Below are 14,896 nucleotides of genomic sequence, written 5' to 3'. Positions count from 1 at the left end.
GGAAGAAATAATAATAATAATAATAATAATAATAATAATAATAATAATAATAATAATAAATTATTTATTTATTTATTTATTTATATCCCACCCAATCACGAAGAATCCGGGCGGGTTACAACAGTAAGAAAAATACATCACAATAACAATAGAATAACAATAACATAACAAATTACAATAATAATAAATAGCTCATTCTCTTAGCCACTGTGCTGCACTAGTTCTCCTTAATCCAGATACAATATAATACTACACACACATACACACACTGAAAAACATGCATATATATATATATATAGAGAGAGAGAGAGAGAGAGAGAGATAATCCCCAGTAATTGCATTGAGGATTAATCTGAGGACAGTGGTATTGAGATGCAGTCTTACTGCAAAACTATAGTTGTGACACACGCATATACACACACATTAAGTCCAGATGGAAATTGATCATATCCCAAAACAACTTCTTTAATCATAAGTGATTGGAATGCAGGATCAAAGATAGTAGGAAAAATTGGTCTAGGATCAACAAATTAGGCAGGAGAGTGACTGATTGAATTTTATGAAGCCCAGTGACATTCCTAGGGTTGATGTCACCCTCCATATACTACTGAATGTAATGCTAATAGTTGTGACATAAACAACCAGCAAAATTTAAATTATACCTTCAAATTACAATATCATAAGCACAACCTAAATGTATTTTCATATACATAGTAAATATTTGGTCAAAATGTTTTTTAAAAAATAATTTTAAAAAATCAATTTTTAATTTTTTTAAATTTAAAATTTTAAAATTTTAATTTTAAAATTTTGGGGGCCCGCTCCTTTCTCCTCTTACTGAACTTCACCCCACTCCCACCATCTTGCATGTTTAAGGGAAGCAAATGAATGCCACAGACCATTTCTGCCAAAAGGGAGGTACTGTATTTGAGGAGAAGTGGTGTCACCCCCCCCCCCCTTTTAGGGTATCACCTGTTGCAGTCTGCACCCCCCACACACACACACACCGCCTTAGTGATGCCACTGGTGAAGCCAACACAATTTATCACAAATACATTCTTCCAGCAACCAAAGAGGCAACTGTATACATGAACATCACGTGATGACCAGTAAAGAAACCAAATATACTACATAATCGGAAGCAGAAGATGGTGAAGCTCCTTTCTCTCCACAAATACAAGGCCATAACCAGATTGTAGCACAGACCATGTTCTACTAATATCAAAAATTAAAGTAAAGTTAAAGAAGAACACTAAACCAATTGTTGTGCCAACCTGAATGACCTCCCTGAAAAATATGTGTCTTGAAGTCCTAAGGCAAACCTATCACAGGATTTTCTTGATAGGTTTCTTCAGAGGGGGTTTGCCATTACCATCATCTGAGGTTGAGAGAGTATGACTTGCCCAAGGTCACCTAGTGGGTTTCCAAGGCCAAGCCAGGATTCAAACCCAGATCCCCCAGTGTCTCAACCATTACACCACACTGGCCCTCAAATATAGCCTAGAACACCTAATATTCATTGGCGGTTTCCCTTCTAAGTATTACCAAAGGCTGATTTTGGTTAGTTTCCAAGATCAGGTGGGCTCTGGTGCCTTTGGGGTATTTAAGCCCTTCTCTTCATGTGCTTTAGCACAATCACAACATAACATATTATTATGTGCATGACCAAATATGCACATTATATCTGAAATCAAACACATAGTATTTGGATAATTTATTTCAGTGCAAGGGATGAATTCAAGTCAAGTGCTGGTTTTGACCTATAAAGCCTGGCTTGGGTCCAGATCATCTGAAAGACTGTTATCTTTATATATGAATTTGTCAGTGTCTTGAGATCTTTGGGAAAGGCTTTCTATTTGTTCCATCATCATTGCAGGTCTATCTGGTGAGGACATGAGAGAGAGGTCCTAAACACACTGCAGAAATAACTGTCCTAGCTCAATGCTAGGGAATTTTGAAAACTGTGGTCTTGTGAGACATTTAGCCACCTCTGTCAGAGAGCTCTAGTGGCACAATAAATGACAATTCCCAGGATTCCTTAGCACTGAGCCAGGGTAATTAAAGCAGTCTCATACTGGATTATTTCTGCAGTGTGTTTTGAACCAGACAGCCTTCTCAGTGACTGCTCTCAGACTGTGGAATTCCTTTCCCCAAAAGGCAAGACATAACTTCATTATATTTTGAAGGATTTTGCACCTTTAAAAATCTAAAGGCATTGTAAAATGATAACTTGCTTAATTGTGTTTTTACTTTTTTATTATCAGGTTTCTAACTTTTTTCCTATGATAGCTTTTTTGGGTCCCATGTTTAGAGTGGTGGTGGTGCAGAAATTAAATAAAATAAATTTGGCAGGGACCACATTCTTGTAGTGGTCAAGGCAAAATGGTGGGACCAAAAATAGCAGCCTGTTTTAGTTTATAGCTAATACACCTTAAATTAACTATTCCAGACCCATGAAATGTGGGAAATCCCAAACAAAAGTTGGAAGCCACCCAAAGATCCTGGTGTGACTCATGAGAAAGAGTACATTTCGACCTGGGGAAATCCAGATGGCTGAATTAGTGAAAGAGTTCCTCTGTTATTTCCCGTTCCCCCATGCACCTATAATCTGCAGTTTTATCAGGGCTTCCATATACTTTTACACAAAGGGATCCTATAGCATTTTTGAGACCAAATCAAAAAGAAAAACTGATATGAGAAAAAAAGTTGCATGCATCTGAGGAAATAGGAAAGTTTCAACAAAAGTTCATGCTTTTCTCTTTCAGTTAGTCTCAAAGGTCCTGCAAGATCCCTTTGCATACTGATTTTCCAGACTAACACAGCTATGGAGCTTATCACTCCTGGGCCAATTCAGCAATAATTGCGGTAATGAAAGCTAACACAACAGTAGTGCTATAGTGCCTGATATTTTTGTACAGTTATGCAGTCACACAATTATTGTGACATTACCATATAATATCATGTGTTTCTCACACATTGATGAATGAATGGTTAGTACATTGGAATCGACTGTTTCGCACATGCACTGTTTTAGCACTAGTCTTGAAATCATGTTTCTGCCCAACACAGAACAAAAGACAACAAAATAAAATTTATGACTTCACCACATTGTTTTAATGCAGTGTAAACAAAATTGTGCCTCATAGGTTGAAAGAAGACTGAAATCCACTGCAAAACCAATCCTGGCAAAGAGAACAGATTGCATAATGCATTCTGGTTATCCCTTGTTGCTTCTGCAATAGCACAAATGAAGCACAATTAACTTTTGGACTCTTGCAATCTCACTTCATTCACGCTATTGAGAAGCTATTCACGTGATTTCCTCATGAATAGTTTGCTGCTGGAGCATTCCTGATTCTTCCCAGGATAAATCTTGGATGAACACAACCTCATATAAAAATCTTCCACGCAATCACACAATTTAGTTGAGATTATGCCTTTTTCTTCCCCGTTTCCCCCCATATTTGATAATCTGTGTTTTTGAATTTTGAACTTTATGGTGTATATATGTACACTGGCCAGCTTTGAAATACTGCAGGCTCTAGGAAAAGTGCTAAATAGAAGTAAGGAGCCACAGAGTGTTAGTGTTTTTGAGAAAGCTGGAGATTAATGCCATGGGGAGGCATAGCATCCTGTGGGATTTCTGGCCTGCATAAATGTGGTGCTGGACAGCCATCCGCACCCCTCCATTGTGGAATAATAATTTCTGCTCTTTCAGGAATGCTCCAGGAAAAGTGGTTGGCATCTAACTGGATTTTGCCGTGTCTTTTAAGCACAATGAGATGCAGGCTGGAGGAGGTTTGGGAAGAAGTCACCCAACTGCTGCTAGATCCTGGTTATAGTGGTGGGAATGGGGATTTTCCCTCCCCTGACCTATTTCTCCAGGCTCCTCTTAGGCCAGATCAGCACTACAGACATAATCCAGTCTGATATCACTTTAAACCCCATGGTTCAATGCTATGAAATTTGGAAGTGTAGTGTTGCATGGTGTAATGGTCTGAGTGATGGACTAGGACACTGGGAGACCAGGGTTTGAATCCTGATTTGCCCATGTAAACCCACTGGGGAGTTTATCAGATAAGGGAAATCGGAAGTATAATCCAATGGCAATCAGAACGCAATCACAGAGTTTAATGTTATTGCATGATAGACTACCACATGCAATTTGGGGTAATGGCAAGCTATTTTTGGGCAATGGGAAGTCAGTTCGAATGCAATTCGCATTCATGTAAATTTGCTGAACTAGCGAATTCACATGAATGCGTTCTGGCCCCACTTTCTTTTCATTCGAAATTAAGAGAAATTCCTCCTGTGTGATAAACTCCTGGGTCACTCTCTCAGCCTCCGAGGTTGGCAATGGCAAATCCCCTCTGAAGAAACTTGCCAAGAAAACCTCATAATAGGCTCCCATTAGGGTAAACACAAGTTGGAAAATGAAGGCACATAATAATAATACAGTAAGCCCACGCCATACGTGGGCTTCACTTCTGCGGCTTTCAGCACACGCTGAAGCTGCAGGACAATCTAATGAATGGTGCACGCCCCCATGGCATGCACACCGCACTGGGCTGCATGCACATGGGCCATTGTTTTCAATGGGGCACAAGCATATGCAATTTTCCCCTACGCATGGGATGTGTATGTGTCCAGAATGGATCCCCCATGGAAGGGAAGGGAGCACTGTAATAATAATATTTATTTTATGTATATCCTGCCTCTCCCTGCATCTCTGCTGGTTCCTCTGGAGAAACGCCGCTTCTTTGGGCTTTGTTCGCAATACACCCAGTGTCCTCATTTTCCAGAGCAGCTGTCCTCCTTTTCCAGGACAGGCCCTACATTCCAATGTTCTGTCCAAGAGGGATTTCAAAATGTCCTCCATCACCGAGAAGCACGAATTTACATTTCTATGGGTATTTTATTTGCTCATGTCCTCCATTTTGTAATGCTTTGTCCTCCTTTGTGGTTAGGACATCTGGTCACCCTGCCCCTTCAGGGGCCCATGGTCCCTGTGAAACAGGGTGACCAGAGGTCCTCCTTTGCCCGGACGTGTCCTACGTTCCAACCTGTCCACAATGTCCTCCAATTCTGAGCAGGACTAAGAAGCATGATTTTATATTTCTAGGAACTTTATCACTGGGGGAAATTGGAAGGTTCACCAAAGGTTAATCCGGGGGTCATTCAGGGTATTTCACAGAATTTGGCAAAAGATTTTTCAAATGCCATCGCAGGCAAAGAGAAGGCAGTCCAAATGCATCCCTGAGGCATCCCAGGAACAGCTGAATTCGGAAAAATATCGACTAAGGAGCATGAATTTGCATTTATAGGCAGGCTGACCACAGGTCCTCCTTTTCCAGGGCACGTCCTCCATTCCAGCCTCCTGTCCAGGAGGAATGCCAAAACGCCCTCCAATTTTGAGCACGAATTTCTATTTCGTTGTTTTTCACTTTTCTTTGGTTGCGTCCTCCCTTTTCCTTGACCGTCCTCCATTTTGCAGTGCCTTCTCCTCCTTCGCGGTGAGGACCTCTGGTCCCCTTGATGTGGATCCGTCTAAGTAACAGGGTGACCAGACATGTCCTCCATTTAAGCCTTCTGTCCAGGAGGCCTTCCAAGGCGTCCTCCATTCTGAGCATGACTAAGGAACATACATTTATATCTCTGCGGGGGCTTTTGGCGTTTACGTGGCCATTCCTCCAGTCTTGAGGCACGTCCTCCATGTTGTGGTGCCTTGTCCTCCTTGGCATCTGGTCCCCTGGAGTGGGGCAGCAGAGCAGGCTAAGGAGCCAGGCTGGCCAGAGGTCCTCCTTTCCCAGGACAGGTGTCCTCCACCATCCCAACCTCCTGCCCAGGAAGAGGGCCCCCCAAGGCCCTCCAGTTCTGAGCGGGGCTTCAGAAGCAGGGGTTTACTTTTATGCGCAGGAGGGTGAGCCTTGCTCCTCCTCTTCTAGGACAGGTCCTCCATCCCAGTCTCCTGTCCGGGAGGGTTCCCCAAACGCCCTCCAATTCTGAGCAGGACCAAGACACTTCCAAAGATCTCTTTCTCGGAGCGTTTCTGGCCTCCTCCTTTTTTCCTGGGACCCGCGGGCTCTGGCTCTGGCTCCGGGGGGGAGGCCTCCTTGGCCCCTCGGGAACCCGGACCCTCCCGGGACAGTGGCCGCCTGGATGGAGGGATGGCTTTCCGTCCGTCCGTCTGTCTGCCTTTTCTTCCTCCCTTCCTTTCTTCTCCTTCTTTCCCTTCCTTCTTTTATTTCCCTTCCTTTTCTTCTCTTTCTTTCACTTCTTTCTTTCTTTCTTTCTTTCCTTCCTTCTTTTCTTTTCCTTCCTTTACTTCTCTTTCATTTCTTTCTTTCTTTTCCTTCCCTTTCTTCTTTCTTTCACTTCTTTCTTTCTTTCCCTTCCTTCCTTCCTTTCACTTCTTTCTTTTCCTTCCTTCCTTCCTTCTCTTCTCTTCTCTGGCTGGCTCCCTCCTCCTCCTCCTCCTCCTCCTCCTGCGAGGCCAGGCTTAGCGCCAGCGGCGGAGTCCGGAGGAGGAGGAGGCGCAAATGCCCGTCGTCGGCCTGGCCAGCCCCAGGGAGGGAGGGAGGGAGCCGGCGGCGTCCTGCTGCTGCTTCTGCTGCTGCTGCCGAGGAGGAGGAGGAGGGCCAGTATGGTGAGGCATGGCGGGGCTGCTGCCGGAGTGGCTGGCTGAGCGAGGAGGCTCCGGGGCTCTGGCCTGGCTGCTGGCCTTCTTCCTGGCAGTGGCCCTGCTCTTGCTGCTGCTGCTCCGGGCCCAGCATGGCCTCCGCGCAGCTCTGCGGCAAGGCTTCCAGGGGAAGCAGGAGGGGAGAGAGGCGCCTTGCCCTGCCGCCCCCGGAGCCCTGGCCCTGGAAGGGGAGCCTCCGGAGGGGGGCTGCTCCTGGCTCCTGGCCTGGCTCCTGGCCCTCCGCAGCTGGAGGCTCCGCTGGCAGGCAGCCTGGCTCCACGCCCTCAACGCCCGAGCCCTGGCCCGGAGGCAGCAGCAGCAGCAGCAGGTAAGAGACAGACAGCAACGCCGCCCCATAGACAGACAGACAGACAGACAGACATACATATATATATATATATATATATATACACATCTGTTACATTTGGTGTTGCTGCTGGTGAGTATTTTCAAGACCTAGATGCTGGAATCCGTGGATACAGAATCCGTGGATATGGAGGGACGACTGTGTACATCTGTGTGTGTCTACACATTTCTGCCTATGGGTATACATGCATGTGTGTGTGTTTCTGTGTGTGTGTGTGTGTGTGTGTGTGTATATATATATATATATGGGTGTCTGTGTATATGTATATGTGTGGGGTGTGTATATATGTGTGTGTGTGTAGGTATGTTATGTATGTGTGAGTATATATATGTATGTATATAGATGTGTGTTTGTATATATATATATATATATATATATATATGGGTTGGTATGTACATGTATATGGTGCATGTGTATATTTATATGTGTATGTGTGTGTGTATCTGTATCTCTGTGTGTGTATCTGTGTGTGTGTCTGTATATAAGTATACTTGTGTGTATGTGTATTTGTGTGTTGCTGGGGCCATCCATCCATGCCATGCCTGCCTTCTCTTCCCTGACTCCATCAACAGCCAGCTTCCACTTTGGAACCAGGAGTTTAGCAACTAGGGCTGCCTCTGCATTGCAGAAATAATCAACTTTGACACTACTTTAACTGCCATGACTCAAAGTTGTGGTATTCTGGGGGTTGTAGTTTGTTGCATGCTGTAAGCATTTCAGTCTTCTTGGACTAGGAGATAGAATCATGGAGTTAGAAGAGGCCACAAGGGTCATCCAGTCCCAATCCCTGCCATACAGGAAGCCAGAATCAAAGCATCCCTTGTGACAGATGGCCATCCAGCCTCTGTTTAAAGACCTCCAAGGAAGGAGACTCCACTGCACCCCAAGGAAGGAGTGTGTTCCCTGTCAAAAAGCCCTTACTCTCAGGATGTTCCTCCTAATGCTGAAGTGGAATCTCATTTCCTTTAGTTTGAACCCATTGCCCCAAGTGCTATTCTCTGGAGCTGCAAAATAATAATAATAATAATAATAATTTGCTCCATTTTCAGTAATGGCAAGCCTTCAAATATTTAAACGGGCATCATATCACCTCTTAACCTTCTCTTCCACAGGCTAAAGTTCCAGTGGTCCCCAAACTGTGCTCTTTAAGAGATTTTGGACTTTAGCTCCCAGAAGCTTCTGCTACGTTGGCCAATAGTCTGGGATTCTGGGAACTGAAGTCCAACATCTCTTAAAGACCACAGTTTGGGGACCACTGGGCAAAACATACTCCATTCCCTAAGTTGCTCCTATATTATTATTATTTTTATTGGGGGGAGGGAGAGGGATGGGGAGAAGAATAGTATGAAGAATTCGGGGGGGGGGAGTCAATTTTTATTTGTAGATACTGTAAAATTTCAATAAAGATTATTATTTTTTAATACAGGGCTCCCCCGGGTTACGAAAATAATTCGTTCCGCCGCCGCTTTCGTAACCCGAAAGGCTTCGTAAGCTGAAAAACCCATAGGCGCTAATGGGGAAAAGCCGCGATTTGGTGTGAAATAGCGCCGAAAAGCACCAAATTTTTTTTCGTAACCCGAAAAAACATTCGTAACCCGGAACAGTTTTTTTAAATACATTTTTTTCGTAACCCGGAAATTTCGTAACGCGGCGCATTCGTATCCCGGGGTACCAGTGTATTATTATTATTAGTTTCTGCAGTGTAGATGCAGCCTCTATATCCAAACTAGGCTTCAGGATGGAAACTCCAGTATGCCTGGTAAATCGTGGGTGCTATGGGTTTATTATTCCTCACCACCGCTCCCATTCCCAACCCATAGTGGACTGAGTCAAAGGTGAGGCAGCACACTACAACCCCCAGAATTCCACAGCATGGAGCCATGGCAGTTAAAGTGGTGTCAAGATGGATTATGTCTGCAGTGCAGATGAAGCCTTTGCTGGGAGATAGTCACATCCGGAGTAGGCATACTACCCAGTAGTGCCACTGGAGCCAGAAGTGCCTTGAAGACGAAAGTGCGATGGGTTGGGTTGAGAGGACAGCAGGCATGGATGTATCTTTCCTTGGACAAGTCACACTCTCCATGACAGCTATCAAGGAACTAGTTGTTGTTTTTTGTTGTGTGCCTTCAAGTCATCTGAAGCTGTGAGAGTGTGAGTTGCCCAGAGTTCACCCAGTGGGTTTACATGGCTCAGCCAGAATCTGAACCCTGGTCTCCAGAGTTATAGTTCAAAGCTCAAACCACAACAAGATCCTATAGTGCAAAGACATAACAATGAATCCTAAAGTGAGGATCATCCAAGCCATTGTATTCCCCCATCACTGCATGTGAGAACTGGACAGTGAAGAAAGCCAATAGAAAGAAAATCAACTCATTTGAGACGTGTTGCTGGAGAAGAGTGCTGAGGATCCCGCGGATGGGCAAAAAGACTAACAAATGGATTTTAGAACTGATTAAAACCAAACTCTCCCTGGAAGCCAGGATGACAAAATTCAGATTGCTGTACTTTGGACACACCATGAGAAGGAAAGACTCATTAGAAAAGGCAGTGATGCTAGGAAAAGTGGAATGCAGCAGAAAGAGAAGAAGACCATAAGGCAGATGGCTAGACTCAGTCAGTGAGGCCACAGGCCTCAGTCTGCAGGACCTGAACAGACAAGAAGAGAATTGGGAGCCTTGGAAATGTCTTATCCACAGGGTTGCTATGAGTCAAGCTCAACTCGAGGGCAGTTTATGACAACAAGAACTCTCTCAGCCTTCGAGGATAGCAATGGCAAATCCCCTCTGAAGAAACATGCGAAGAAAAACCCATAAGAGGTTGACCTTAGGATCACCATAAGTTACAACCAACTTGAAAGCACACAACAACAAATCAGGAACATGCTTCTTTTTGACCCCAGGCTTGCACCTTAATATCCGTTCCTCAGTTTTGTATGGAAAGTAGGTTTGTATGTTCTGAGGGAAGATGCCGAGGAAGTGTCTAGCCTGAAATGCATTCGGTGAATGTAAATGCCCCTTGAAATCAAGTGTTTTCTTCTAAGGAACAATCAAGATTTTCCCCCGCTTTTAAACATGAAATCTAAAATCTGCTCCATATTGTCCTGTACACCTTTTATTCACTGAAAGGTACAGTGCTTGAAAATCTGTGATAGATTTCCTTTGTTATTTCTTGTCCTGCTTGTTTGTGTAATCAGTTGTCTTATCAGGAGTTTCCATAAAATACTTTAAACACTTTCTTTATAACCATCATCATCATCGTCAAGTGGATAGTAAATTGTAAGGGGAGAGAGGAAGGTCAAAGGCTAGGAAGTGAGCTTGGTGTAGGAAAACTGATAGGAAAGTAACAATGCCTTGCATGCGTATATCCTTTCCAAGAAGGAAACTGTATCCTCTTTCAAGCTCACTGCCTGGCAGAGGAATGTGTTTTTACTCTCCCAAACTCAAAATAATGTTGTCATCAGGAAGCCAATGAAATTGCTTGGCTTCTGTTGATTCACCACAACAAACCAGCCTTGGGAAGAATGTGAACATGCAACATGTAGCATGTAGTCTGTTGCTGAATGTCACATTGTAGTGATGTACCATTTGATTGTATATTATATGGTATATTATAGGGATTATATTTTTTGATGGTATATTATATGGATTATATTTGTTTGCTGGTATGGGATGTGATTATGTCTTGGTCAATACAGATAAGGACTGAATTTTGTAATTTTGGAAGGGGTGAGATTTAGGAAACATAACCTGTGCCCTCCCCTTAAAGCTGTGTGTCTGTCAAACCATTTCATACTTGCATATATGATTGAAAGAAAAATATCAGAGTTCAAGTCTTGAGTTGGGGCTCTTAACCCATGGTCCCTGGAGCCTGGAGTGGCCAGTCAGTGGATGACATCCAGGGGATTTGTGAACTGTGGCAAAAAATCTTTAAACATTTTTTTAGATTGTAAGCCTGAGGGCAAGGAACCATGCAATTAACCATTTCTAAGCTGCTCTGAGAGCCTTTGAGGCTGAATAGCAGGGTATAAATGCTCCAAATAAATAAATAAATAAATAAATACCATTTACTTACTTTGAACATTGTTCATGCAGGAGTAGGCAGACTTTAAATACTTGGGTTCTTACCAATTCATGTAAGATTTCAGTGTCTTGCATATTTACATAAAAATAAGTTTCATTGAATTTGGGAGCTTAACTAGATATAATGTGATGTTATTCCTTTTCTAAACCTTTGCGTTGGTTTTTTGTGTTGGTTTTTGCTTGTTTTTTCATGGCAGAAATGGAAAAGTGAACTGTGTTTGGGACCATGGCATGGTGGGTGATCAGCTATAAATCTTTGCTTCCACCATGGTTCTGGGTGCTCAATATCACTGTGTGATGTGTGTTTAAATCCAGTCATGGAAGGGCTAAGGCTTGAAAAACAGTGCAGTAGGAGGCATAGGACTCCACTGCAAATTATGCAGTAAAATGACTGAAGGTTTTTTTAAAACTGCTGATGCAGTGGTTAAATGCCAGTACTGCAGTCACTCACTCATAGTCATAAGGTTATGAGTTCAGTACCAGCCAGGGGCTCTCGGGTTGACTCAGCCTGGCATCCTTCTGAGGTTGCTAAAATGAGTACCCAGCTTACACATTGCAAACTGCTTAGGGAGTGCTTAAGTGCACTAATAAACAGTATAGAAAGGTACTTGTTATTGATGTCAGCCTTTCTTAACCTTGTGCCTGCAAAATGTGTTGGACTGTAACTCCCACCAGTTGGCTATGTTAATAGGAGATCATGGGAATTGTAGACCAACATATCTCAAGACCTCCAGCTCTTGGGAGAGGCAGCTGTATATGATTGGACTTGTTTAGCAGCCTAAAAGCTGTGTCTTGCACTAGTTTGAGGGATCCGAGTATTTTCCTGTGGTATGTCTAACTGTTTTGTATTGCAGTAGATTCTTCCCCTCATGCAAAAGTAACTTCCACTGATACTGTTGGAACCAATTTGTGAAAATAATTATTGTCAAGCTTCAGAATTTAGCTGATTTGATGTAGTGGCTGAAAGTAAGCTGTGATCATCAAAGCTTGAATGCAAATCTTACTTCCACTATAGTGGTGTTGGACTGGGTTAGAAACATTGTCCCAGAGATCTACCTACCTACTGGGTGGTGGGTGGATGTTTGAGCACTGCATTCGAGCAGAGCCTGTGGGATGGTGGGTTAGATTGGCAACACATAGTAGGATGCATAACAGTCAGGAAGGGCTGAGTTAGATGAACCTTCCCCTCTCAATATATTATTGTGCTCTTGTTAGCCTGCCAGTTCTGAACATTCACAAGTGCTATGTAGATGATAACTTTACTGTAAATTTAATAATCATTATCTTCAGTTTTGCATTGCCTCTATATGGAAGAGAGAACAAAGGAGTTGAAAGTTAACATTCTTAAAGAACTTGGTATATATCAAAAGCTCTTGCCTGATGTTCTCAAACCATAACACCATGCTGACTCTGTGGCAACAAGTAGCAGCCCTTAGCCTAATTCCACATAGGGCTTCAGCTTAATTTCAGAAGCCCTTTGCAAGCCTTCTGGCAAGGATGATCTGTCTTTCTTCTGCACTCCACCCCCATGGAGGAGAGAGAGAAGGTATGGGAGAGAAAGATAAAGTATGGCTCTGCCCATGCAGTCATTGAGAGATTATCCTATCTCACTTCAAATTGCAACCCCAACTTTTACTAATTTTACAGTACAACTTTAGGGTTTTGCCTGCTGCTTCAACTCCAGCATTTATATTTTAGCTTTACATGAAGACAATTTCTTTGGGATGGCTTTGTGAACTTTAGAGCTTGTTTTCAAGAACTATGCTGATTCAAATAAGCATGTTGTTTCTTCTTTTCCACACCAGGACCCATGGTTGTTTACATTTGAAGAAGATGCAGCTACTCATCCTTTAGAACTTGTGATACAGGAAGTTATAAGTGTAGTAAAGTCTGCGGAAGAAAAGGTGAGCTTTGCTTTTCTCATCAGTTCCTCAATTTGTGGCTGCTTGTTGCCTGTGTGTAAACATGGAATGACTGAAGGGAATGAGGGAAGTATTCCTAACCATGGAGAATTTGTTTTTAAGGAAATAAGATACATATTTGTAAGTGTAGCAGTTCTTTCTATTCTACATTGGACTTTCTTCTGTGTGTGGAGTATGTATGTGCATCTTTAAAAATCTTATGATCAGTGACTTGAGCTCAGAATGTACCATGATCCTAACATCTTGCTTGCATCTGTGCAGCCGACTGAATTGCTGCCTTTTGTATAGATTTTATAGTAACAAATATAAATTGTACAGATATAAAATTTGTTCATAGAATCTTAGATCTGGAAAGGACCACAAAGGCCATCTACTCCAACTCCCTGTCATGCAAGAATACACAACTAAGGTCAAAATTAATATTGCAGAAATAATGCAGTTTGAGACTACTTTAACTGGCCTGGCTGAGTGCTAGGAAATCTTGGTAATTGTAGTTTATTGAGCTACATATTTTCTTGCTTAGTAATATGCCAATAAACCTGTTTGTTAGAATCTTACTCTGTACAGTCCTGTATAGTGTTGGATTTACTTGGAGAAGCAGTCAAAAACATATTTTTGACAAGACTGTTCTCATTGGAATGTATCTATTATCACTTCTGTAAGAAAAATGTTCTGCGTTACTGTTCACTTAGATTGGTACGTTAGTACTTACCTGAGAGACGTCCCTTTCCAGCAGAGAAGGTCCGGGCATCCTGATGTTGGGTAGCTCCGCCTGCTAAGGCTCCTGGAGGCAGGACAGAAATTTAAAACAAAGGCCCGGGGCCCAGCCCCACCTCCATGGGCGGAGCGACCCCCAGAGACCTCAGTCAGTGACCAGCCCAGCGACTGGTTAATCCTGAAAGGCATTGGTGACCAGACTTGGCATCTAGAAGGCAGAGGCCTGAAACTCAGAGGAGAGAGAAAGAAGGAGAAAACTGTGTGTCCCGACCCTGACCCTTAGGCGTCTGCAGGTAGACAGGGTGGGGAGGATGCCCAGACCTTCTCTGCTGGAAAGGGACGTCTCTCGGGTAAGTACTAACGTACCATTTCCCAGCAGAGAAGGGTGCCGAGCATCCTGATGTTGGGATTTACAAAAGCTCTGACCCAACCAGGGAGGGGCCTGCTGATGCCTTGGTGGAGTCGGGCACTACTTGTTGAAGAACCCTGCGGCCAAAGGCCGCCTCAGCCGACTGGAATTTGTCGAGCTTGTAGTGTCTGGCAAACGTGGAGGGAGTTTTCCAGGTAGCAGCTCGGCAGATCTCTGCCAGGGGTGCGTTAGTGGAGAAAGCAGCCGAGGTGGATGCACTTCTGGTGGAATGTGCCAAGATGCCGTCTGGCGGGGGTAGGTTCATGACCTTGTAGCATTCGAGGATGCAGAGCTTGATCCATCTTGACAGCGTCGACGATGATACCTTTTTGCCCTTGGATCGCGGTTGGAAGGAGACAAAAAGTGATTCTGACTTTCTGAAGGTCGCAGTCCTCTTGAGGTATATTTTTATGGCTCTGCGCACGTCCAAGGTATGCCAGGCCCTGTCTAACTCACCGGTCGGTCGAGGACAGAAAGTGGGCAAGACGATGTCCTGGGATGAGTGGAAAATCGAATTAACCTTGGGGATGAAGGTCGGGTCAGGCCTCAATACAACGGAATCAGGTCTAATGATGCAGAGCTCTTTTCTCACCGACAACGCCCCGATCTCTGATACTCTGCGGGCTGATGTGAGCGCTGTAAGGATGAGCGTCTTGAGGGTGAGGAACTTGAGAGACGCCTCCCTCAGTGGCTCGAATGGCTGTACCGTCAGGGCTAGAAGAA

General features: G+C 43.7%; 1 protein-coding gene across 5 annotated transcripts in view; it reads left to right on the top strand.

The window, feature by feature from the left end:
* Positions 1-6,561: 6,561 nt before the first annotated feature.
* C2CD2 (C2 calcium dependent domain containing 2) overlaps positions 6,562-14,896 on the top strand; it is a 46,434-nt gene continuing 38,099 nt past the window's right edge. For 2 of the 5 annotated variants that reach the window (XM_042458641.1, XM_042458639.1), the window contains exons 1-2: positions 6,563-7,007; positions 12,928-13,029. In XM_042458641.1, the coding sequence (XP_042314575.1) occupies positions 6,654-7,007; positions 12,928-13,029 (456 nt within the window). In that variant the 5' untranslated portion in view covers positions 6,563-6,653. Of the gene's footprint in view, positions 7,008-9,719; positions 10,172-12,927; positions 13,030-14,896 lie in introns of those variants that run through there. The other 3 variants (XM_042458642.1, XM_042458640.1, XM_042458643.1) reach the window with 3 other exon arrangements.

Source organism: Sceloporus undulatus, chromosome 3 (genome assembly GCF_019175285.1).
Source record: "Sceloporus undulatus isolate JIND9_A2432 ecotype Alabama chromosome 3, SceUnd_v1.1, whole genome shotgun sequence".
Taxonomy (NCBI): Eukaryota; Metazoa; Chordata; class Lepidosauria; order Squamata; family Phrynosomatidae; genus Sceloporus; species Sceloporus undulatus.
Note: the sequence above shows the minus strand (reverse complement) of the source record. Positions and strands in the feature narration are given on the sequence as shown.